Source organism: Thamnophis sirtalis, unplaced genomic scaffold, assembly GCF_051295495.1.
Source record: "Thamnophis sirtalis isolate CommonGarterSnake01/CBP01778 unplaced genomic scaffold, rThaSir2_p1.2 scaffold_15, whole genome shotgun sequence".
NCBI classification, from domain to species: domain Eukaryota; kingdom Metazoa; phylum Chordata; class Lepidosauria; order Squamata; family Natricidae; genus Thamnophis; species Thamnophis sirtalis.
In genome coordinates this window covers 45,837,845-45,860,344 of record NW_028261395.1, presented here as the reverse complement: position 1 = coordinate 45,860,344, position 22,500 = coordinate 45,837,845, and the positions used below count along the sequence as shown (strand labels likewise).

The window sequence follows — 22,500 nt, the reverse complement described above, 5'->3', positions numbered from 1 at the left end:
AGACCATTTCAATCAATCAATCAGAATAGAACTGGAAGGGGCCTTGGAGGTCTTCCAGTCCAGCCCCCTGCTCAATCAGGAGACCCTAGGAGATTTCAATCAATCAATCAATCAATCAGAATAAAACTGGAAGGGACCTTGGAGGTCTTCCAGTCCAGCCCCCTGCTCAATCAGGAGACCCTAGACCATTTCAATCCATCAATCAATCAATCAATCAATCAATCAGAATAGAACTGGAAGGGGCCTTGGAGGTCTTCTAGTCCAGCCCCCTGCTCAATCAGGAGACCCTAGGGTATTTCAATCAATCCATCAATCGGAATAGAGTTGGAAGGGGCCTTGGAGGTCTTCTAGCCCAACCCTCATTTTTTTTGGGGGGGGACCCCCTTGTTATAGAGTATTCCTCCTGGAAGATCTGCAGGTGGGGGGGGGCAGCCAGGAAGCTGTGGTCGAAAGGGGGAAAGCCACGCCACGAATCCTCCTCCCCCCACCCCAAATGTGGGATATTCTAACTGTATTCTGAGATGAGCCCGGAAAACGGAAGTCTGTTTAGAATATTCCTGATTTTTTTGCCAACAAGAAATCAACAAACCCCTCGTTCCCGATTTCTGCCTACCTGTTGCAAACCAGGATGATGACCACCAAGGCGATGAGGAAGACCAGCCCGGCTGCCGAGGAACCAATGATCAAAGGTAGCTTCTCCTGGATGCTGGTTTGATATTCGGCTGGAACGACAGGTAGAGAAAAAAGAAGATTAAACGAAGCCAGATGTTATCTGCAAGGGAAGCCCTCAGCAGAAAAGCCCTTCCTGCTGGCTTGGAAGCCATAGGATTGCAGAAAGGGAAGACCGGGAGGGTACCGAGGAGGTCATCCAGACCAACCCCATATTCCGTACAGGGTTTTTAAATGGGATCACGAAATCCTTGAGGGAAAAGGTGGCAAGGGGCCTGGGAGGTCATCCAGACCAACCCCATATTCCGTGCAGGGTTTTTAAATGGGATCACGACATCCTTGAGGGAAAAGGTGGCAAGGGGCCTGGGAGGTCATCCAGTCCAACCCCATGCTGGGTACAGGGTTTTTAAATGGGATCATGACGTCCTTGAGGGAAATGGTGGCAAGGGGTCTGGGAGGTCATCCAGTCCAACCCCATGCTGGGCACAGGGTTTTAAAATGGGATCATGACATCCTTGAGGGAAAAGGTGGCAAGGGGCCTGGGAGGTCATCCAGACCAACCCCATATTGCGTGCAGGGTTTTTAAATGGGATCATGACATCCTTGTGGGAAAAGGTGGCAAGGGCCCTGGGAGGTCATCCAGTCCAACCCCATGCTGAGTACAGGGTTTTAAAATGGGATCATGACATCCTTGAGGGAAAAGGTGGCAAGGGGCCTGGGAGGTCATCCAGTCCAACCCCATGCTGGGTACAGGGTTTTTAAATGGGATCACGAAGTCTTTGAGGGAAATGGTGGCAAGGGGCTGGGAGGTCATCCAGTCCAACCCCATGCTGGGTACAGGGTTTTTAAATGGGATCATGACGTCCTTGAGGGAAATGGTGGCAAGGGGCCTGGGAGGTCATCCAGTCCATCCCCATGCTCAATGCAGGATTTCCAATGAGATCACAAAATCAGTGGACAGAAAGATTGGAAGGGATGGGAAGGGACCTCCGAGGTCATCCAGCCCATCCCCCTGCCCAGTCCAGAAACCCGTTGTTAAATCATTGACTTTGCTTGCACACAAGGTCGCAAATGGCCATCACATGACACACACCCCTTCCCCCGAGATGTGGCCACCGTCATAAACGTGAGTCAGTTGCCAAGCGCCTGAATTTTGATTACAGGGAAGGCCGTGACGGTCGTTAAATGTGAAACACAGTCCTAAGTCCCTTTTTTCCAGTGCTGTTGTAACTTCGGACGGTTAATAAATGAACAGTTGGGGTGGGGGGGGGTCAGCGGAACTCCCTGCCACTCACCTTCCGTCATCGTCTGGAAGTACATTTTCCCGCTATAGCGTCCGTAGCCGGCCACTGTGCGAGCTCGCACCTGAAAGACGTAAATGGTTCCCGCCTTGAGGCCGGGGATGGTGACCGTATTGGTGAAGCTCTTCACCGCCGTGGCATTGAACTCGCTCAGGTCCTACGGGGGGGAAAAACCCACAATGGTTATTCCGGTAAACGAGGAGAAGAACAAAGAAGGGGGACGAGATCTTGGGCAGAAAATAACGTGGGTTGGTTTTTGCCTAGCTTCGCCCCTGCCAGGATGGATAATACAGCATTGGGCAGAAAAATCTGAATCTTTGGATTAGCAGGGGACCCCAGGAGGTCATCCAGCCCAACCCCAGCTCGGTAGAAAAATACAAAGATATACATACATACATACATACATACATACATACATACATACATACACACATACACACATACATACATATGTGTGTGTCTGTATGCATGTATGCATGTGTGTATGTGTTTATATACATACATACAGTGTGTGTGTGTGTGTGTGTGTGTGTGTGTGTGTGTGTGTGTGTGTGTGTGTGTGTGTGTAGAGTCCACCATCGGCTTAAACCTGTGAAGGGAGCCTGTTTTTTCCCCCCCTCTGGGACAATCTTGGAAAATTCCTAGCCTTTTTTCTTAAGCATAGAATTTTATTGGTAAACACGTATTAGAACTTTCTACGTGGAGATGGCAGATAGATAGATAGATAGATAGATAGATAGATAGATAGATAGATAGATGATGGATGGATGGATGGATGGATGGATAGATAGATAGATAGATAGATAGGATAGAGACAGAGAGACAGAAAGATAAATAAGATAGATAGATAGATAGATAGATAGATAGATAGATAGATAGATAGATAGATAGATAGATAGATAGATATGGAGAGAGATTAGATAGATAGAGAGATGAAATATATATATATATATACACACACACGAAATAGATAGATAGATAGATAGATAGATAGATAGATAGATAGATAGATAGATAGATAGATAAATCTGATAGATAGATACATAGATAGAGATAAATAAGGGAGGGATATATATCATATATATATGATAGATAGATAGATATAGATAAATAGATAATATATAGATATGATATAAGAAAGATAGAGATAAAGAGAGATAAAGAGATATATATAGATATAGATAGATATGATATGATATATGAGATAGAGAGAGAGAGAGATGATAGAGATAGATGTAGCAATAGATAGATAGATAGATAGATAGATATGATGATGAGAGAGAGAGAGAGAAATGATATAGATAGATGTAGCAAGAGAGAGAGAGAGAGAATGGAGAGAGAGAGAGAATGGAGAGAGAGAGAGAATGGAGAGAGAGAGAATGGAGAGAGAGAGAGAATGGAGAGAGAGAGAGAATGGAGAGAGAGAGAATGGAGAGAGAGATGTAGCTATAGATGATAGAATCGGCCACGACTGAACCGAAGGGAAAAACAAAAACAGCCTCTCCAAGAAATACGCTTCTGGTTTTCTAAAAAATGTATAAATATTTAGCTTGTGAAAAGATCGGTTTCACCAAGGCCCGGAGGAGGTCGATGCCAAAGCCACATCACAACAACACCACAACCCTAGCAATTTTCCAACCAACATTTGCAAAACAGTGGCCTTGCTGAAAGGGCAAAGGGAACCTGGGTGCGTGCGTGCGTGTGTGAATTTGCAAAAAGGAAAGGGGGGGAAAAATCTCCCCTTTGCCGTGAGGAAGCCGGGCAGGGGGAGAAGAGACTGCCAAATTCTGCAAAGCAGCAGGATAAATTATGCAGCATCAGCTGCCCCCGAATCCCTCTCCCCGCCTCGGTTTTTCTCCTGGCAATCGGAAAATAGGTCACCGAGCGAATTATGCAGCTTTTGTAATCTCTGATGGGGAGGCTGGGTGTGCGGTGTCTCCGTTTAAACATGATTTGAATTAGCCTTTTAAAGAAAAAAAAAACCTACACATCCTCGTGTCCAAAATCTATTTATTTCCTCGTGCAAAACGGGGAAATCTTCTTCTGTACCGTCCCCGGATAAACGTGGATTGATTCAGTAAACATATTTAAACACAGATGGCGGGCAGGATCTTAACGGTCCATGGGAGATGGTCTCCGTACGTGCAGAAGGTGCTTTCCCCTAAAATAAACTGGACTTTTTTTTCCCCCTCGAAAATGTTTTACTTCTCCTCCGAGAAGCTTCTTCAGTTCTGAGGAAGCTTCTTAGAGGAAAGGGCGAAACGTTTTCAAGAGAGGGAGGGAAGATAACAAGAAAATCCAGCGTATGATGGAGTCTCAAAGGTTCTTTTTTCCCCCCAAGGGGCAAGTGGACTTTCTGGTTTATGTATTTTTGAAAACGTTTCGCTTCTCCTCCGAGAAGCTTCTTCAGCTCTGGGGTAGGGAAGGATTGATACTCCTTGCAGACAGCCGGTCATTTGCATCCGTTTTAGAAGGTCCTTGAGGCCTCTTGGAGGTTTGTTTATGTCCTCGGGGGTCACCTGAGTGGTGCCAGTGGGTGGGGGGGCCTTTTTGGAAGTGCCGTGGGACTGCGCCACGCTTATTTGCACGGCTCAGGTGACTCGAAGGACATAGAGAAGCCTCCAAGTGGCCTCAACGATCCTCTAAAAGGATGCAAACGACTAGCTCTGTCTGCAAGGAGTATCAATCCTTCCATTCCTCACCATTCGGTCAGAGCTGAAGAAGCTTCTTGGATGAGAAGTGAAATGTCTTCAGAGAAAAACCTTTGCTTCAGGGGGGAGGGAAGACCAACTTTGGGACAACCATGACATGGATGACGGAGAATCTGCATGACAGAGAACAACAACGTTTGCACGCTCAACCAACCCATCTGTTCCTGGAAGACACCACGACCTCAGGAATCACCTAAGACTGTGCACGGGGTGGGGAGAGTGGGCGCGTTGTGCGCGAATGAGCAAAGGCGGGGTGGGGGGCATTGCATTATGGGTGAGGGCACGCACATGTGCAGTGACACATCTGTGCGCACGATTTCGGCACACGGGGAGAAAAAAGTTAGCCACCCCTGACCTAAGAGAAGGAGAAAAGCTAGGATTTTCTAATGCAGGCCACGATCCAAATATGAGCCCCCCCCCAACTCCGCGATACCTTCTCGTAGTACTGGAGCTCATAATCCAGGATGACTCCGTTGGGCTGGTCCGGTTGAGACCACGAGAGGGTGATGCTATCCACCATCCGGCTGACTTGATGCATGATGGAGATCGCCGAAGGCGCTAGGGAAGGGAGAGAGAGAGACACACACACAGAAGGAGGAGAAATTAATCTCAGCCCCCATCTTTCGGGTAGAAGCTGCTGAGATACAGGGAGAAGAAGAAGAAAAATCTAATTTCCACTTTGACTCAGAATCACAGCGTTGGAAGGAGCCTTGGAGGTCTTCTAGACCAACCCCCTGCTCAAGCAGGAGCATCTGATATTCTCCATTGATTTGCAAGAATGGGAAAGAAATTACTCAACTCCGGTGCATTTTAACAATTCTATCCCCTCCTTCCGTTGGTACGAAAACTGCCTTTGATTGACATCTGTGCTGGGGAAGAAAGGGGGGGGGAGAAACGGGGCTTACGCAGAGGGAAAGAGAAAAAAATCCACCCCCCAGAAAGCCCCTTCGATCGGGCGAGAGCAGAACAAATTTGAATTCATCGTTCTTTAACTGCTGCAACCTTCCTTTCTAAAACAAACACACTTTCTCTCTTCCTGGGTGGGGAGCGTGAGTGAGGGAGGGGGTGAGGATGAAGAGGTGGGCACGACTGTGATGGGCCAGGAAGGACCCCCCCCTCGGACAAATGCCAGCCAGCCTAACTGCCACGATCTCGTTTCTTGAAACCCTGCCAAGTTCAATCCATCCAGACACCCCCTCCCCATGTCCCCCTCCCCTCCTCTCCGCCTGTCTGGTGTCAGCTGCCAATTCTGCAAAACTGAAACTCGGGACCCCCCCCTCTTTTTTTTTTTCAAAAGAAGACCCCCCCCCCTCTCCCTGGATTCATCAAAGGAGCTCGGCCTTCTTGGTTCGCCTTAATAATCCTCTCGCCCGATGGGAGGGGGCTGGCACCCAAATTGGGGTCTCCAAGAGTTAGGAATGAGACGAGGGAAGCGGGGGGGGTGGAAGCTGTGTTTTGGGGAGGGGGGATCTCTTCTCCCCCCCCCTCTCTTCCAACTTCCATTCAGAAGTTCTCTCCCCCCCAGCGTCAGGTTACCGCCGAGAGCCCGAGTGGGAATTTTGCTATTTTCAATTACCTTCGGAGATCAAGTCAGAAATGTGGGAAGGGGAGCTTGAGAAGGAAGGTGGCGCGGGGAAAATTGGGGGGGGGGTTGGCCGAGGGTCTGGGAAGGCATAGAACCGGCAGCGATCCAGGCAACCTACTCCTGGTGTACAGCATTTCTGGGTAAGATTGGGTCGTGTTGACCGGTTAACAGAATTGGAAGGGACCTTGTAGGTCATCTAGTCCAACCCGCTTATAGAAATGAAAGAATGAGAGCATTATGGAAAGTCCTCGGTTGACGACCGCAAAACGGGGGTGGGGGGTGGGGTGAAAGGCGGTCTCACGTGGCCGTTCTCGATTTGACGACCTTTTCCGCCATTTCGGTCATTAAGTGGGACATCATGTGACCACAACTTGGGAGCCGCGGCTTTGCCCTTGGCGAAGGAAACTGTGTCGTTCAGCAGAGGAATTCTGGGTAAGGCTGGGTCGAAGAGCAGAAAGCCAATTGCTTGGAATAGGTTGCACCCTTCAGTGGTACCTTTAATATTAATATTTCTTAATATTAATATTAAGGAAATGACTCCTTCGGAATAGGTGAGCCGTCACTGGAGACTTTCAGGAAGAGATTGGGCGAGGTGAGAATGGAGTTTTTGAGCAGAGGGCTGGACTAGAAGACCTCCAAGGTCCCTTCCAGCTCTATTATGATTGATTGATTGATTGATTGATTTAAATGGTTTAGGTCTCCTGTTTGAGCAGGGGGTTGGATTAGAAGACCTCCAAGGTCCCTTCCAGCTCTATTCTGATTGATTGATTGATTGAAATGGTCTAGGGCCTCTTGCTTGAGCAGGGGGCTGGACTAGAAGACCTCCAAGGTCCCTTCCAGCTCTATTCTGATTGATTGATTGATTGAAATGGTCTAGGGCCTCTTGCTTGAGCAGGGGGTTGGACTAGAAGACCTCCAAGGTCCCTTCCAGCTCCATTCTGATTGACAGATGGATTGAAATGGCCTAGGGTCTCCTGCTTGAGCCGGGGGTTGGACTAGAAGACCTCCAAGGTCCCTTCCAGCTCCATTCTGATTGACAGATGGATTGAAATGGCCTAGGGTCTCCTGCTTGAGCCGGGGGTTGGAGTAGAAGACCTCCAAGGTCCCTTCCAGCTCAGCTCTGATTGATTGATTGATTGATTGATTGAATGGTCCAGGGCCTCCTGCTAGAGCAGGGGGCTGGACTAGAAGACCTCCAAGGTCTCTTCCAGCTCTATTCTGATTGATTGATTGATTGAAATGGTCTAGGGCCTCCTGCTTGAGCAGGGGGTTGGACTAGAAGACCTCCCAGGTCCCTTCCAGCTCCATTCTGATTGACAGATGGATTGAAATGGCCTAGGGCCTCCTGCTTGAGCAGAGGGTTGCACTAGAAGACCTCCAAGGTCCTTTCCAGCCTTATTCTGATTGATTGATTGATTGATTGATTGATTGATTGAAATGGTCCAGGGCCTCCTGCTTGAGCAGGGAGTCAGACTAGAAGACCTCCAAGGTCCCTTCCAGCTCCATTCTGCTTGATTCCACATTCTGAGCCTCTCTACACCCAGAAAGAATTAACATTTGTCTGTTTGTTTTCTTTTTCCTTCCTGGCTGGCCGTTCCGTGTTCCCATAAGTCTTGTTTTTGCAAACCTCGGGGTTTTCATTTTGGTTCTTCCTGTGCAAATCCAGATTTTTTTTGCAAACCCCGGGGGTCTTTATGATTTTTTTCCCCCCTCTTCCTCGGCTTGGTCTTCCCGGCTTCTGTTGGCAGCAGCCCCCCTAATGAGGAGCAGGAAGGCAGCGGAGGGAATGGGTCTCCCTAATTATGGGGGAATTAGCAAGCCGACAGTTACTGTTTAGGTCTAATGAATAGATACATCACAACAGGGGAAGGGGCTTTACAGCTACAAGGATAATAAGGCTGAGCCAGCTCAGAGCACGTGGGGAAAATGACAAGGGCGCTGTGTGTGTGTGTGTGTGTGTCTGTCTGTCTGTGTGTGTGGGTGGGGGGGGGGAGGTTGCACTTGTTTGTGCCTCCTGCTACGCACAAAAGCACACACACTCCCCCCCCTCCTTCTTCTCAGCTTCGAAGGTGACAATGTTCACAGCTGCTGCAATAAACTCACACAAGCGTCGGGCTTAATTGCAACAGGCGAGATGGGGGAGCAGGTGGGGGGAGGAAAAAAAACCAAGTGGGGAGGAGCCGAGGGCTTCCCCCACCACCACCACCATCCAGGCAAGGAAGCCCCCACCCCCTCTTCACACACCCCCTAAAGCGATCTGGGGTCCCCTTGGACCGATATGCAGACCTGCAATAATAGGGTACGGAAGGGGCCTTGGAGATCTAGCTCAACCCTCTGCTCAAGCAGGAGACCCTTGACCATTTCAATCAATCAATCAATTAACCAATCAACAAATCAGCCAATTAATGAGAATAGAGATGGAAGGGGCCTTGGAGGTCTTCTAGTTCAACCCCTTGCTCAGGCAGGAGACCCTCGATCATTTCAATCAACCAATCAGCTAATTAATGAGACTAGAGTTGGAAGGGACCTTGGAGGTCCTCTAGTCCGACCCCCTGCTCAAGCAAGAGACATCATTCCAGCACTTAAGAACGAGGCAAAAAAAAGGAAGCCAAGAAAGAAAGAAAGGAAAAAGAAAGAAAGAAAGAAAGAAAGAAGGAAGATAAAAAGAAGGAAGGAAGATAAAAAGAAGGAAGGAAGGAAGAAAGAAAGATAGAAAGAAGGAAGATAAAAGAAGGAAGGAAGATAAAAAGAAGGAAGGAAGGAAGGAAGAAAGAAAGATAGAAAGAAGGAAGCAAGAAAGAAGGAAGGAAGATAGAAAGAAAGATAGATAGAAAGAAGGAAGAAAGAAAGAAAGAAAGAAGGAAGATAAAAAGAAGACAGAAAGAAAGATAGAAAGAAGGAAGCAAGAAAGAGGGAAGGAAGGAAGATAGAAAGAAGGAAGATAGAAAGAAAGAAAGAAAGAAAGAAAGAAAGAAAGAAAGATAGATAGATAGATAGATAGATAGATAGGAAAAAGAAAGAAAGAAAAGAAAGAAGGAAGGAAGGAAAAAAGAAAGGAAGATAAAAAGAAGGAAGGAAGGAAGTTAAAAAGAAAGAAGGAAGGACGAAAGAAAGAGAAAGAAAGAAGGAAGCAAGAAGGAAGGAAGTTAAAAAGAAAGAAGGAAGCAAGAAGGAAGGAAGGAAGATAAAAAGAAGAAAGGAAGTTAAAAATAAGAAAGAAAGAAAGAAAGAAAGAAGCAAGAAAGAAGGAAGGAAGGAAGGAAGATAAAAAGAAGGAAGGAAGTTAAAAATAAGAAAAAAAGAAAGAAAGAAAGAAAGAAAGAAGGAAGGAAGGAAGGAAGGAAGGAAGATAAAAAGAAGGAAGAACGTTAAAAATGAGAAAGAAAGAAAGAAAGAAAGAAAGAAAGAAAGAAAGAAAGAAAGAAAGAAAGAAAGAAAAGAAAAGAAATAGAAAAGGAAAGAAAACTTTAGAAAACCGCAGCCAAGCGAGCGTTAACTTCTTACCTGCTTGGTTGGTGGTGATGTTGACGGAGGCAAACTGTGGCGAGAAGGGACTCTGGTCCGTGACCCCGTTCACCGCCTGGATCTCGAAGGTGTACTGCGTGTGCGCTAAGAGGTCGTTGATGTAAACCCGCGGCTCGGTGAGGCCCAGCTGGCGCGGCGTGAACTGGACGTTGTCCCCGCAGCGGGTGCAGGCTCTGCGCCCCGAGCCGCAGCTCTTGCAGATGATGTTGTAAACCAGATCCTCGCGGCCCCCCGAATCTCGAGGAGGGGTCCACTCCAGCATCAGGGAGGTCTCGTTCACGCTGGAGATGACGGCCTGCGGGGCTGAAGGAATGGCTGCCAGGGGAACGAAAGGAAAGAGGGAGGTTACATGAGTGTTGTGCCTCGCTGGCCTTAGGGCAGGGATCTGGAGGTGGGTTGGACTAGATGACCTCTGAGTTCCCATCCAACTCAATGGGGCAACGATTGTCTTGCGCAGGTGGAAAGGTTTGAAGGTAATCAAAAGAAAAGGGGAAGGCAGAAGTTAGATTACATGACGGTTGCGCCTCGCTGGCCTCAGGGCAGCGATCTGGAGATGGGTTGGACTAAATGACCTCTGAGTCCCCATCCAACTCAATGGGGCCATGACCGTGACGATTATGAGCCGATTGCCCAGGGTCCAAATTTTGATCACGGGGACGCTTCAACAGTCAGATGTGAAGCAACCACAAGCCCCTCTTTCCCCCCCCCTGTGCCGTTTAGTGCCGGAGACTGAACGAATGGCCGTAAATCGGGGACTCCGTTCAATGGAAAACCTGGCTGGTGAGATTGAGGAGAATCGGATAAACCTAGTTTAAGGGAATGAAACTTTCAAGAAGAGATTGGACTGCCGTTTGTCAGAAACGATGGAGGGTCTCAAGGTTGGGGTTTTAGTGACTGCACATGAACAAAGAACAATTTATTTATTTATTTATTTTGTATTTATTTATTTATTTATTTTGTATTTATTTATTTGTTTATTTTGTATTTATTTATTTATTATTTTGTATTTATTTTGTATTTATTTATTTATTTATTAGACATATACCGCTTCATAGGGCTTTCACCCCTCAATCAATCCATCAATCAATCAATCAGAATAGAGCTGGAAGGGACCTTGGAGGTCTTCTAGTCCAACCCCTTCCTCAAGCAGGAGACTCTAGACCATTTCAATCAATCAATCAATCAATCAATCAATCAGAATAGAGCTGGGAGGAACCTTGGAGGTCTTCTAGTCTGACCCCCTGCTCAAGCAGGAGACTCTGGACCATTTCAATCAATCAATCAATCAATCAATGGGACTAGAGCTGGAAGGGACCTTGGAGGTCTTCTAGTCCAACCCCCTGCTCAAGCAGGAGATCCTAGACCATTTCAGTCAATCAATCAATGTAAATCTGTAAACCGCTTAGAGAGGGGTCCTGATTGATTGATTGATTGATTGATTGATTGATTGAAATGGTCCAGAGTCTCCTGCTTGAGCAGAGGGTTGGACTAGAAGACCTCCAAGGTCCCTTCCAGCTCTAGTCCCATTGATTGATTGATTGATTGATTGAAATGGTCAAGGGTCACCTGTTTGAGCAGGGGGTTGGACTAGAAGACCTCCAAGGTCCCTTCCAGCTCTAGTCCCATTGATTGATTGATTGATTGATTGATTGATTGATTGATTGAAATGGTCAAGGGTCTCCTGTTTGAGCAGGGGGTCAGACTAGAAGACCTCCAAGGTCCCTTCCAGCTCTATTCTGATTGATTGATTGATTGATTGAAATGGCCTAGGGTCTCCTGCTTGGGCGGAGGGTTGGACTAGATGACCTACAGGGTCCCTTCCAACTCGGTTAACCTGTAAGAATCTGATCTGGGGCCCAGGGTTTTTATCCGTTCGCCCCCTCCTCTCTGCCACCTTGTGGGAAGGACGTACTGGTACACGGCATCTCCAGAGGGTCCGAGTCGGCGCGATAATAGCTGTTCCGGCAGACGCAGTTGGTGGCTCCTTCGGACGTCGTCCGGCTGTTGATCGGACAGTGGATGCAGCTCTCGTCCCCCTGGTTAGCTTTGAACGTCCCAGAAGGGCAGCCTGGGTAGGAGAGAGAGAGAGTGAGACCAATTGGGTGGGTGGGTGCATTTAAAAAGAGGAAGGGGAGAGATTCGGGGTGCCGGCTCCTCTACCCAATGCATCGAACTCACTGCGGTGCTCAAACCCTGGGCAGCTTTTAAGAGGACTTCAACTCCCAGAATTCAACCCTGGCAGGTGTGGACTTCGATTCCCAGAATCCCTGAGCTAGCTTGAAACTTTGGAGAGCCAAGCTTGGCTGGCTGGGGAATTCTGGGAGTTGAAGTCCCACACTGGAGAATTCTGGGAGCTGAATTTTCACATTGGGGAATTCTGGGAGCTGAAGTCCCACCCTGGGGAATGCTGGAAGTTGAAGTTGCCCCCTGGGGAATGCTGGGAGCTGAAGTCCCACACTGCAGAATTCTGGGAGTTGAAGTCCCACATTGGGGAATTCTGGGAGTTGAAGTCCCACCCTGGGGAATTCTGGGAGTTGAAATCCCACCCTGGGGAATTCTGGGAGTTGAAGTCCCACATTGGGGAATTCTGGGAGTTGAAGTCCCACCCTGGGGAATTCTGGGAGTTGAAGTCCCACCCTGGGGAATTCTGGGAGTTGAAGTCCCACATTGGGGAATTCTGGGAGTTGAAGTCCCACATTGGGGAATTCTGGGAGTTGAAATCCCACATTGGGGAATTCTGGGAGTTGAAATCCCACATTGGGGAATTCTGGGAGTTGAAGTCCCACCCTGGGGAATTCTGGGAGTTGAAGTCCCACCCTGGGGAATTCTGGGAGTTGAAGTCCCACATTGGGGAATTCTGGGAGTTGAAGTCCCACATTGGGGAATTCTGGGAGTTGAAATCCCACCCTGGGGAATTCTGGGAGTTGAAGTCCCACATTGGGGAATTCTGGGAGTTGAAGTCCCACCCTGGGGAATTCTCGGAGTTGAATTCCCACCCTGGGGAATGCTGGAAGCTGAAGTCTCACACTAAAGAATTCTGGGAGTTGAAGTCCACACCTCTGAAAATTCCCAAGGTTAAGAAACACCCTGGTGGTCCTTTTGGGGGGAGGGGGCAGCGTGCAGCTGATGATCCCAGTTTGCACAGGACTTCCCACATCCGGGGATCATAATTTGGGGAGGGGGAGAGAAAAAGAGAGCCCTATTTCTGCTGAGTTGGATTTCCTGTGTCCCCCCCCCCAAAATCTCTCCTCTATTTGTTTTTTAAAAAGGGGGGATATTTAGTTAGTTCCTTCCAGGCACTCCTGATCTTTTGCAAATGGGTCTGGGGGCTTCCTTCGGCCATTCCAGGATATTTGGCAGGCAGTTGGGGGCCCTGCAAAAAAGAAGGCCCTTCCCTCCCTCTGCCTTGCAGACACCCCCCCCTCCCCTCACTCACCAGGGGGAAGGTCAAGCCGCTGCTTGGAAGCCCCCTCCCCATTTTTATCTCCCCTCCTACCCCCCACCCCAGAAACCTCTCTCAGGCAGCCTGGTTACTCCTATGAGGCATCCATAAAAACTCCGAAGGGAGACGGACATCAAAGCGGCGGTGGGGGAAAAGGCATTTCTCCCAGTTTACTCAGAGTTTACTCAGAGTTTACTCAGAGTTTACTCAGACTGGGGGTGAAACCAAGATTATCTTATCTGCGGTCTTCAGAAGAACAAAAGGGGGAACAGCTGACTGGGTTAGCGGCCTCTCTCTCTCCCCCTCCCGACATTGTGAAAGGCAGGAGAAAGTCCAGATTAAGAAAGGGAGGTGGAGAGAGAGGCTAAATGAGTTTTCTCCTCCTTCTTCTTCTCTTTCTCCTTCTTCTTTCTCCTTCTCCTCTGTTTGCAGGCTCTGCTCCCTTCTAACACTGATGATGTTCCCTAGTTGGGTCATGAAAGGTCTGTAAGGAAACCACCGAGCTCAGCCCCCCCCCAACATCTCTCTCTCCTTTTCTTCCTCCTTTTTTCTCCTTCTCCTTCTCTTTTTCATTCTCCTCCTCTCTCCTCCTCTCTCTGTGTCTCCTTCTTCTCTTTCTTTCTCCTCGCTCCTTCTCTTTCCTTCTCCTTTTCCTTCTTTTGCTCCTTCTCTCTCCTCTCTCCTTCTTCCCCCTTTTTCCTTCTCCGCCTCCTCTTTCTGTCTCCTTCTCTCTCCTTCTCTCTCCTTCTTCTCTCTCCTCCTTCTCCTTCACCCCTTCACTTTTTCCTCCTTCTCTCTCTCCGTCTCCTTCTCTTACCTTCTTCTTCTCTCTCCTTCTCTTTCTTTTTTCTTTCTCTCTCCTTCTCTTTCTCCTTTCCTCTCCCTCCTTCTCCTTCCTTCTCCTTCTCTCTATCCTCCTCCTTTTTCTTCTTCTCCCCTTTTCTCCCCTTCTCCTTCTCTCTATCCTTCTCCTCTCTCCTCCTTCTCCTTTTTCTTCTTCTCCAATTCTCTCTCCTCCTCTCTCCTTCTCCTTCCTTCTCCAACTCCTCTCCATCTGGATGGAACAAGCCATACGTGTAATCCTTGACTTACAACAGTTCATATACCGACCGCTGAAAGTTACAACGGCACCAGTAGTCACTTACTTACTCTACCGGTTCGCAAATGTGACACCACGACTCTGTGCATGGACTTTTATTGCACACGAGGCTGTTTTTTCCTTCTTTTGCTCTGTTTCCTTCTCTTTTTTCCTTCTTTCTCCTTCTCTTTCTCCTTCTCTCTCCTTCTCTCTCCTCCTCCTTCTTTTGCTCCTTCTCTCTCTCATCCTCTTCCCTTCTCCTCTTTTTTCCTTCTTTCTCCTTCTCTTTCTCCTTCTCCTCCTTCTCTTTCTCCTCCTCCGTTTGCTCCTTCTCCTTCTCTCTCTCCTCTCCTTCTCTTTCCTTGTCCTCTTTTTCTCCTTCTTTCTCCTTCTCCTCCTTTTCTTTCTTTGGCTCCTTCTCCTCTCTCTTTCCATCTCTCTCTTTCCTTCTCCTTCTCTCTATCCTTCTCTATCCTCCTCCTTTTGCTCCTTCTCCTTCTCTCTCTCTTCTTCTCTTTCCTTCTCCTTCTCTCTCCTTCTTCTCTTTTTTCATTTCTCCTTCTTTCTCCTCTCTCCTCTTTTTCTTTCTTTTGCTCCTTCTCCTCTCTCTCCATCTCTCTCTCTTTCCTTCTCTCTATCCTTCTTCTCTCTCCTCCTTCCCCTTCTCTTTCTCCTTCTCCTCCTTCTTCTCCTCCTTCTTTTGTTCCTTCTCCTTCTCTCTCTCCATCTCCTCTTTCCTTCTCTCTCCTTCTGCCCCTTCTCCCCTTCTCTTTCTCCTTCTCTCTCCTTCCCCTCCTCCTTCTTTTACTCCTTCTTCTCCTCTCCTTCTCTTTCCTTCTCCTTCTCTCTCCTTCTCCTACTCTTTTTTCCTTCTTTCTCCTTCTCTTTTTCCTCTCTCATCTTTTCCTTTCTTTTGCTCCTTCTCTCTCTCTGTCTCTCTCTTTCCTTCTCCTTCTCTCTCCTTCTCCTTCTCTTTCTTTTTTCCTTCTTTCTCCTTCTCTTTCTCCTCTCTCCTTCTCCTTTTCTTTCTTCTGCTCCTTCTCCTCTGTCTCCATCTCTCTCTTTCCTTCTCCTTCTCTCTCTCCTTCTTCTCTCTCTTCCTCCTCCTCCTCCTTTTGCTCCTTCTCCTTCTCTCTCCTCCCCTCCTTTTTCCTTCTTCTCTTTCCTTCACCTTCTTTCTCCTTCTCTTTCTTTTTTTCCTTCTTTCTCCTTCTCTGAATTTTGACCACACGGCTACAAGGATGTTGCAGCACTCATCAGTGTCAAAAAACTATATTAAGTCCCTTTTATTCGGTACCCTTCCGACATCCAACGGTCACTAAATGAACCATCGTAAGTCGAAGACTACCTATACCCCCCCCCCTCTAAATAAAATGTATTTTCAGATTCCATTGTGCTGGTAGAGTTGTGAAGCATGAGTCGGAAAAGCCACCCAAAAATTAAGACTGGGGTGGGGGGGGGAAGGTGGGAACGTTGATATTTGAATGGGGAGATCCCCCCCCCCAAAAGATCCAGATGCGAAAGGCGCCGAGTTCACAGAGAACAGATCCCTGACCTCGCATTCCCGGCCCTCCCGAAACTGCGCCTGGCATTTTGATCCAGAAATTAAATTAAAACCGTGACGGAGACCGTTGATTAAAACAGAATGCGAGACTAATTAAAGGCTCTGACACGGGGCTTGTCAAAGAAAAAAACATATTATAAAAAAAATTTGGCGGTGCTAATTAGCTGCTTGTTAATGTTCGCTTCCCGACACTTTGTGGAAATATTAGTCGCTTTGGTTCGGGAAAATTGCGGTGTGTGTGTGTGTTTGTGTGTGTGTGTGTGTGTGTCTGTGTGTGTGTGTGTGTGTGTGTGTAGTTAAGGTAAGGGTGGGGGGAGGGGGTTGGAAAACAGGTTTCAGGCTTCTGTGGGGTCCGTCTTATGCGGTGCGAACCCACCAGGCCCACCCTCTTAGAATAGAACAACAGAGGTGGAAGGGACCTTGGAGGTCTTCTAGTCCAACCCTCTGCTCAAGCAGGAGATACTACATCAATCAATCCATCCATCCATCCATCGGAATAGAGCTGGAAAGGACCTTGGAGGTCATCTAGTCCAACCCTCTGCTCAAGCAGGAGGCCCTAGACCATTTCAATCAATCAACCCATCGGGATAGAGCTGGAAGGGACCTTGGAGATCATCTAGTCCAACCCTCTGCTCAAGCAGGAGATACTACATCAATCAATCAATCCATCCATCGATCCATCAGAATAGAGCTGGAAGGGACCTTGGAGGTCATCTAGTCCAACCCTCTGCTCAAGCAGGAGGCCCTAGACCATTTCAATCAATCAACCCATCGGAATAGAGCTGGAAGGGACCTTGGAGATCATCTAGTCCAACCCTCTGCTCAAGCAGGAGATACTACATCAATCAATCAATCAACCCATCGGAATAGAGCTGGAAGGGACCTTGGAGGTCATCTAGTCCAACTCTCTGCTCAAGCAGGAGATACTACATCAATCAATCCATCCATCCATCGGAAATAGAGCTGGAAGGGACCTTGGAGGTCTTCTAGTCCAACCCTCTGCTCAAGCAGGAGATATTACATCAATCAATCAATCAATCAATCAATCAACCCATCGGAATAGAGCTGGAAGGGACCTTGGAGTTCATCTAGTCCAACCCTCTGCTCAAGCAGGAGATACTACATCAATCAATCAATCAATCCATCCATCGGAATAGAGCTGGAAGGGACCTTGGAGGTCATCTAGTCCAACCCTCTGCTCAAGCAGGAGATACTACATCAATCAATCAATCAATCAATCAATCAACCCATCGGAATAGAGCTGGAAGGGACCTTGGAGGTCATCTAGTCCAACCCTCTGCTCAAGCAGGAGATACTACATCAATCAATCAATCAATCGGAATAGAGCTGGAAGGGACCTTGGAGGTCATCTAGTCCAACCTCTTGCTCAGGCAGGAGACCCTACACAGGAGACCCTACACCACTTCAGACAAATGGTTATCCAATCTCTTCTTTAAAACCTCCAGCGTTGGGGGCATTCACAACTTCTGCTTTGGCCAATCCCTTCTTGGCTAGCTTTCTACCAGCAGGGAGAAATCTCCTCTCTTCTTTTCCCGCTCTTGCTGGAATTCCCGACGCCTGCCCTTTTTTGATGTACGAGAACCAGGGAATTTTAAAAAAAAATATTGGGGGAGAATTCGTAACCCGTCTCGCCTAATCCACTTCGGCTCGCCGATGTTATTTTATTTTATTTTCCTTTTAAAGGCAAAGCTTCCCCTCGCACATATGTGCTAGTCCTTCCCGACTCTAGGGGGCGCTGCTCATCTCCGTTTCAAAGCCGAAGAGCCAGCGCTGTCCGAAGACGTTTCCGTGGTCATGTGGCCGGCAGGACTCAACGCCCGAAGGCGCACGGAACGCTGTTCCCTTCCCACCAAAATTGGTGGTCCCTATTTTTCTGCTTGCATTTTTTACCTGCTTTCGAACTGCTCGGTTGGCAGAAGCTGGGACAAGTCACGGGAGCTCCCTCCATTATGCAGCGCTGGGGATTCAAACCGCCTTTCTGATCGACAAGCTCAGTGTCTTAGCCACGCCTTAGCTTTTCGGGTCTATCTTAATCCTGGCAGGGGGTGGGCGGCCAGGGCTGAAGACCCCCGCTGAAATTGAAAACCAAGAGAGGGATTTGAATGGCTCCAGAAATCCCTCGCTTAGCTCCAGCTGCTTAGCTGAAAGAGGGCAGATTTTAGCCAGAGTTGGGTTGGGGGCTCAATCTCAAGCCATCTAGTGAAAAGAAGGGAGGGAGGGGGGGAATGAGAGGCGTGTTTTAATATTTGAGGGGCTGCCCCAAAGAAGTGGGGGTCCACTTATTCTTCAAAGCACCAGAAGGCAGGACAAGAAGCAAGAGATGGAAACTAATCAAGCGGAGAAGCAATTTAGAATTAAGGAGACATTTCCCGATAGGGAGGACAATTAACCAGGGGGACAACCCGTCACCAGAAGTTGTGGGTGGTCCATCACTGGACGTTTTTAAGAAAGAGACTATAGGGGGTTGGACTAGAAGACCTCCAAGGTCCCTTCCAGCTCTATCCTGATTGATTGATGGATTGAAATGGTCTAAGGTCTCCTGCTTGAACAGGGGGTTGGACTAGAAGACCTCTGAGGTCCCTTCCAGCTCTATTCTGATGGATTGATGGATTGAAATGGTCTAGGGTCTCCTGCTTGAACAGGGGGTTGGAGCAGAAGACCTCTAAGGTCCCTTCCTGCTCTATTCTGATTGATTGATGGATTGAAATGGCCTAGGGTCTCCTGCTTGAACAGGGGGTTGGACTAGAAGACCTCCAAGGCCCCTTCCAGCTCTATTCTGATGGATTGATGGATTGAAATGGTCTAGGGCCTCCTGCTTGAACAGGGGGTTGGACTAGAAGACCTCTAAGGTCCCTTCCAGCTCTATTCTGATGGATTGAAATGGCCTAGGGTCTCCTGCTTGAACAGGGGGTTGGACTAGAAGACCTCCAAAGTCCCTTCCAGCTCCATTCTGATTGATTGATGGATTAAAATTGTCTAGGGTCTCCTTCTTGAGCAGGGGGTGGGACTAGAAGACCTCCAAGGTCCCTTCCAGCTTCCTTCTGATTGATTGATTGATGGATTGATCCTTGGGCCACGGGAGCTTTGCCGCCATCCATCCAGCCACGCCAGCCGTGCACGGCTTCCAGCTGCCGAAAGCGGTTTCCATGGCAACGGGCTCGGAGCCCAACTGGGGCTTTGGAAGCAGAGACACCAACTTCCTCACGGCTGCAGGAGAAAAAAAAAGGGGGGGGGAAACACACACACACACACACACACACAACCACACCAGACAAAAGCCCAAATCTCACCCTCACCCGGGAGCTTTGCAAAGCTTTTCATCTCCCACAATGGCCCCTCCCCCACCTCGGGCGTGCGGGGGGGGGCAGGGGGGGCTCTGGGACCCTGGGAGCAGCCTGCTCATCCCTGGCTTAGCCAATCAGGGGTGAGGGCCGCTAAATCCTGGGTCGCTTTGTATGCAATGGGGGTGTGGATGCAGGCGGGAGTTTGCCCGGTGGCTGAAATCTGGAGAGCGTGCAATGGTTAAAGTAATAGCAATAGCAGTAGACTTATATACCGCTTCATAGGCCTATCAGGCCTCTCTAAGCGGTTTACAGAGAGTCAGCATATTGCCCCCAACAATCTGGGTCCTCATTTTACCCACCTCGGAAGGATGGAAGGCTGAGTCAACCCTGAGCCGGTGAGATTTGAACCGCTGACCTGCTGATCTAGCAGTAGCCTGCAGTGCTGCATTTAACCACTGTGCCACCTTGGCTCCCCCCGCCCCATTTCTTGGAGCACCCCCCCCCCAGGTGCAAAGCATGCCCTGTTATTGGCGTATCCTGGGATAAGCTTCCCAAAAAATGAAATTTAAAAAAAAAACCACCCTTCGTCCCAAAAAACAGTGAGGAAAAGAGAAACGTAGCTTGAGCCCCTCGAAAGGAGAAACGTGGCTTGATCCCCTCTTAAAAAGAGAAATGTAGCTTAACCTTCTCTGAAAGAGAAGCGTGGTTTGACCCCATGGAAAGGAGAAAAGTAGTTTGACAACCTCTGAAAGAGAAACGTGGTTTGACCCCATGGAAAGGAGGAAAGCAATTCGAACACCCTTCAAAAGAAACGTGGCTTGATCCCCTCTTAAAAGGAGAAATGTAGCTTAACCTTCTCTGAAAGAGAAGCGTGGTTTGACCCCATGGAAAGGAGGAAAGTAGTTTGAACACCCTCCAAAAGAGAAACGTGGATTGACACACACACACACACCCAACGAAAGGAGAAAAGTAGTTTGACACCCTTTGAAAGAGAAACGTGGTTTGACCCCATGGAAAGGAGGAAAGTAGTTTGAACACCCTCCGAAAGAGAAACGTGGATTGACACACACACACACCCCCAACGAAAGGAGAAAAGTAGTTTCACCCCCTTTGAAAGAGAAACGTGGTTTGACCCCATGGAAAGGAGAAAAGTAGTTTGAACACCCTCCGAAAGAGAAACGTGGATTGACACACACACACCCCCCAACGAAAGGAGAAAAGTAGTTTGACACCCTTTGAAAGAGAAACGTGGTTTGACCCCATGGAAAGGAGAAAAGTAGTTTGACACCCTCCGAAAGAGAAACGTGGTTTGACCCCATGGAAAGGAGAAAAGTAGTTTGAACACCCTCCGAAAGAGAAACGTGGATTGACACACCCCCAACGAAAGGAGAAAAGTAGTTTCACACCCTTTGAAAGAGAAACGTGGTTTGACCCCATGGAAAGGAGAAAAGTAGTTTGACAACCTCTGAAAGAGAAACGTAGTTTGACCCCATGAAAAGGAGGAAAGCAGTTCGAACACCCTTCAAAAGAGAAACGTGGCTTGATCCCCTCTTAAAAGGAGAAAAGTAGCTTAACCTTCTCTGAAAGAGAAACGTGGTTTGACCCCATGGAAAGGAGGAAAGTAGTTTGAACACCCTCCGAAAGAGAAACGTGGATTGACACACACACACACACACCCAACAAAAGGAGAAAAGTAGTTTGACACCCTTTGAAAGAGAAACGTGGTTTGACCCCATGGAAAGGAGAAAAGTAGTTTGACAACCTCTGAAAGAGAAACGTAGTTTGACCCCATGAAAAGGAGGAAAGCAGTTCGAACACCCTTCCAAAGAGAAACGTGGTTTGACCCCCTCCCCCCAACGAAAGGAGAAAAGTAGTTTGACACCCTTTGAAAGAGAAACGTGGTTTGACCCCATGGAAAGGAGAAACATAGTTTGACACCCTCCAAAAGAGAAACGTGGTAAGACCCCATGGAAAAGAGGAAAGTAGTTTGAACACCCTCTGCCAGAGAAATGTAGCTTGACAGTCAATCAGTCTGCCAATCAACCAACCAACCAACCAATCAATTCCATTGGCACCACTATTACTAAGGAAAAGCTTTAATTACCGAACAAAAAAAGTGAAAAAGCAAAACAACAAATAATAAATAGTTCTAATCATTTAATCCTCTTCCTCTTCCCTCTCCTCTTCTCCTTTTTTCTACTTCTTTCTCTCCTCCCTCCCTCTCTCTTTTCCCTTCTTTCCTTCTTTCCTCCTCTTTCCTCATCCCTCCCTTCCTGTCTTTCTTTCTGTCTCTATCATCTATCTTCTATCATCTACAGTATCTCCTTTCTAGCCATCCATTGTTTTGTTTTCTTTCCTTCCTGTCTTTCTACCTTCCCTTTCTCCTCCCTCCTTCCTTCTTTCCTTCAGCTTAGAATAACTATTGTCACTTGGAATGTACACTAATTGGCATACATTAAATTGAAATTTTGTTGCCTTCCTCCCTCCCTCCTTTCTCCCACCCATCCTTTCCTTTCCTCCCTCCTTCCCTCTTCCATCCGTCCTTTCCTTCCTCCCTCTCTCTTCTGTCCTTCCTCCCTTCCACCCTTCCTATTCTGTCCTCCCACCCTCCCTCTTCCTCTTCCTTTCCTTCCTCCCTCCCTCTTCTGTCCTTCCTCCCTCCCTTCCTCTTCTCCCTCCCTCTTCCATCCTTCCTTTCCTTCCTCCCTCTCTCTTCTGTCCCTCCCTCCCTTCCTCTTCTCCCTCCCTCTTCCATCCTTCCTTTCCCTTCCTTCCTTCCTTCCCTTTCCTCCTTCCCTCCCTCCCTCTTCCATCCTTCTTTTCCTTCCTCCCTCTCTCTTCTGTCCCTCCCTCCCTTCCTCTTCTCCCTCCCTCTTCCATCCTTCCTTTCCCTTCCTTCCTTCCTTCCCTTTCCTCCTTCCCTCCCTCCCTCTTCAATCCTTCCTTTCCTTCCTCCCTCTCTCTTCTGTCCCTCCCTCCCTTCCTCTTCTCCCTCCCTCTTCCATCCTTCCTTTCCCTTCCTTCCTTCCCTTTCCTCCTTCCCTCCCTCCCTCTTCCATCCTTCTTTTCCTTCCTCCCTCTCTCTTCTGTCCTTCCTCCCTCCCTTCCTCTTCTCCCTCCCTCTTCCATCCTTCCTTTCCTTCCTCCCTCTCTCTTCTGTCCCTCCCTCCCTTCCTCTTCTCCCTCCCTCTTCCATCCTTCCTTTCCCTTCCTTCCTTCCTTCCCTTCCCTCCTTCCCTCCCTCCCTCTTCCATCCTTCTTTTCCTTCCTCCCTCTCTCTTCTGTCCTTCCTCCCTTCCTCCCTTCCTCTTCTGTCCTCC

The 22,500-nt window shown here is 48.2% G+C and overlaps 1 protein-coding gene across 1 annotated transcript in view; it reads right to left on the bottom strand.

Moving 5' to 3' along the window:
* EPHB2 (EPH receptor B2) overlaps positions 1-22,500 on the bottom strand; it is a 45,459-nt gene that overhangs the window by 12,926 nt on the left and 10,033 nt on the right. The window contains 5 exon segments of the mRNA XM_087702624.1: positions 614-722; positions 1,965-2,127; positions 5,115-5,239; positions 9,771-10,106; positions 11,704-11,859. Coding sequence (XP_087558750.1) covers positions 614-722; positions 1,965-2,127; positions 5,115-5,239; positions 9,771-10,106; positions 11,704-11,859 — 889 coding nt within the window.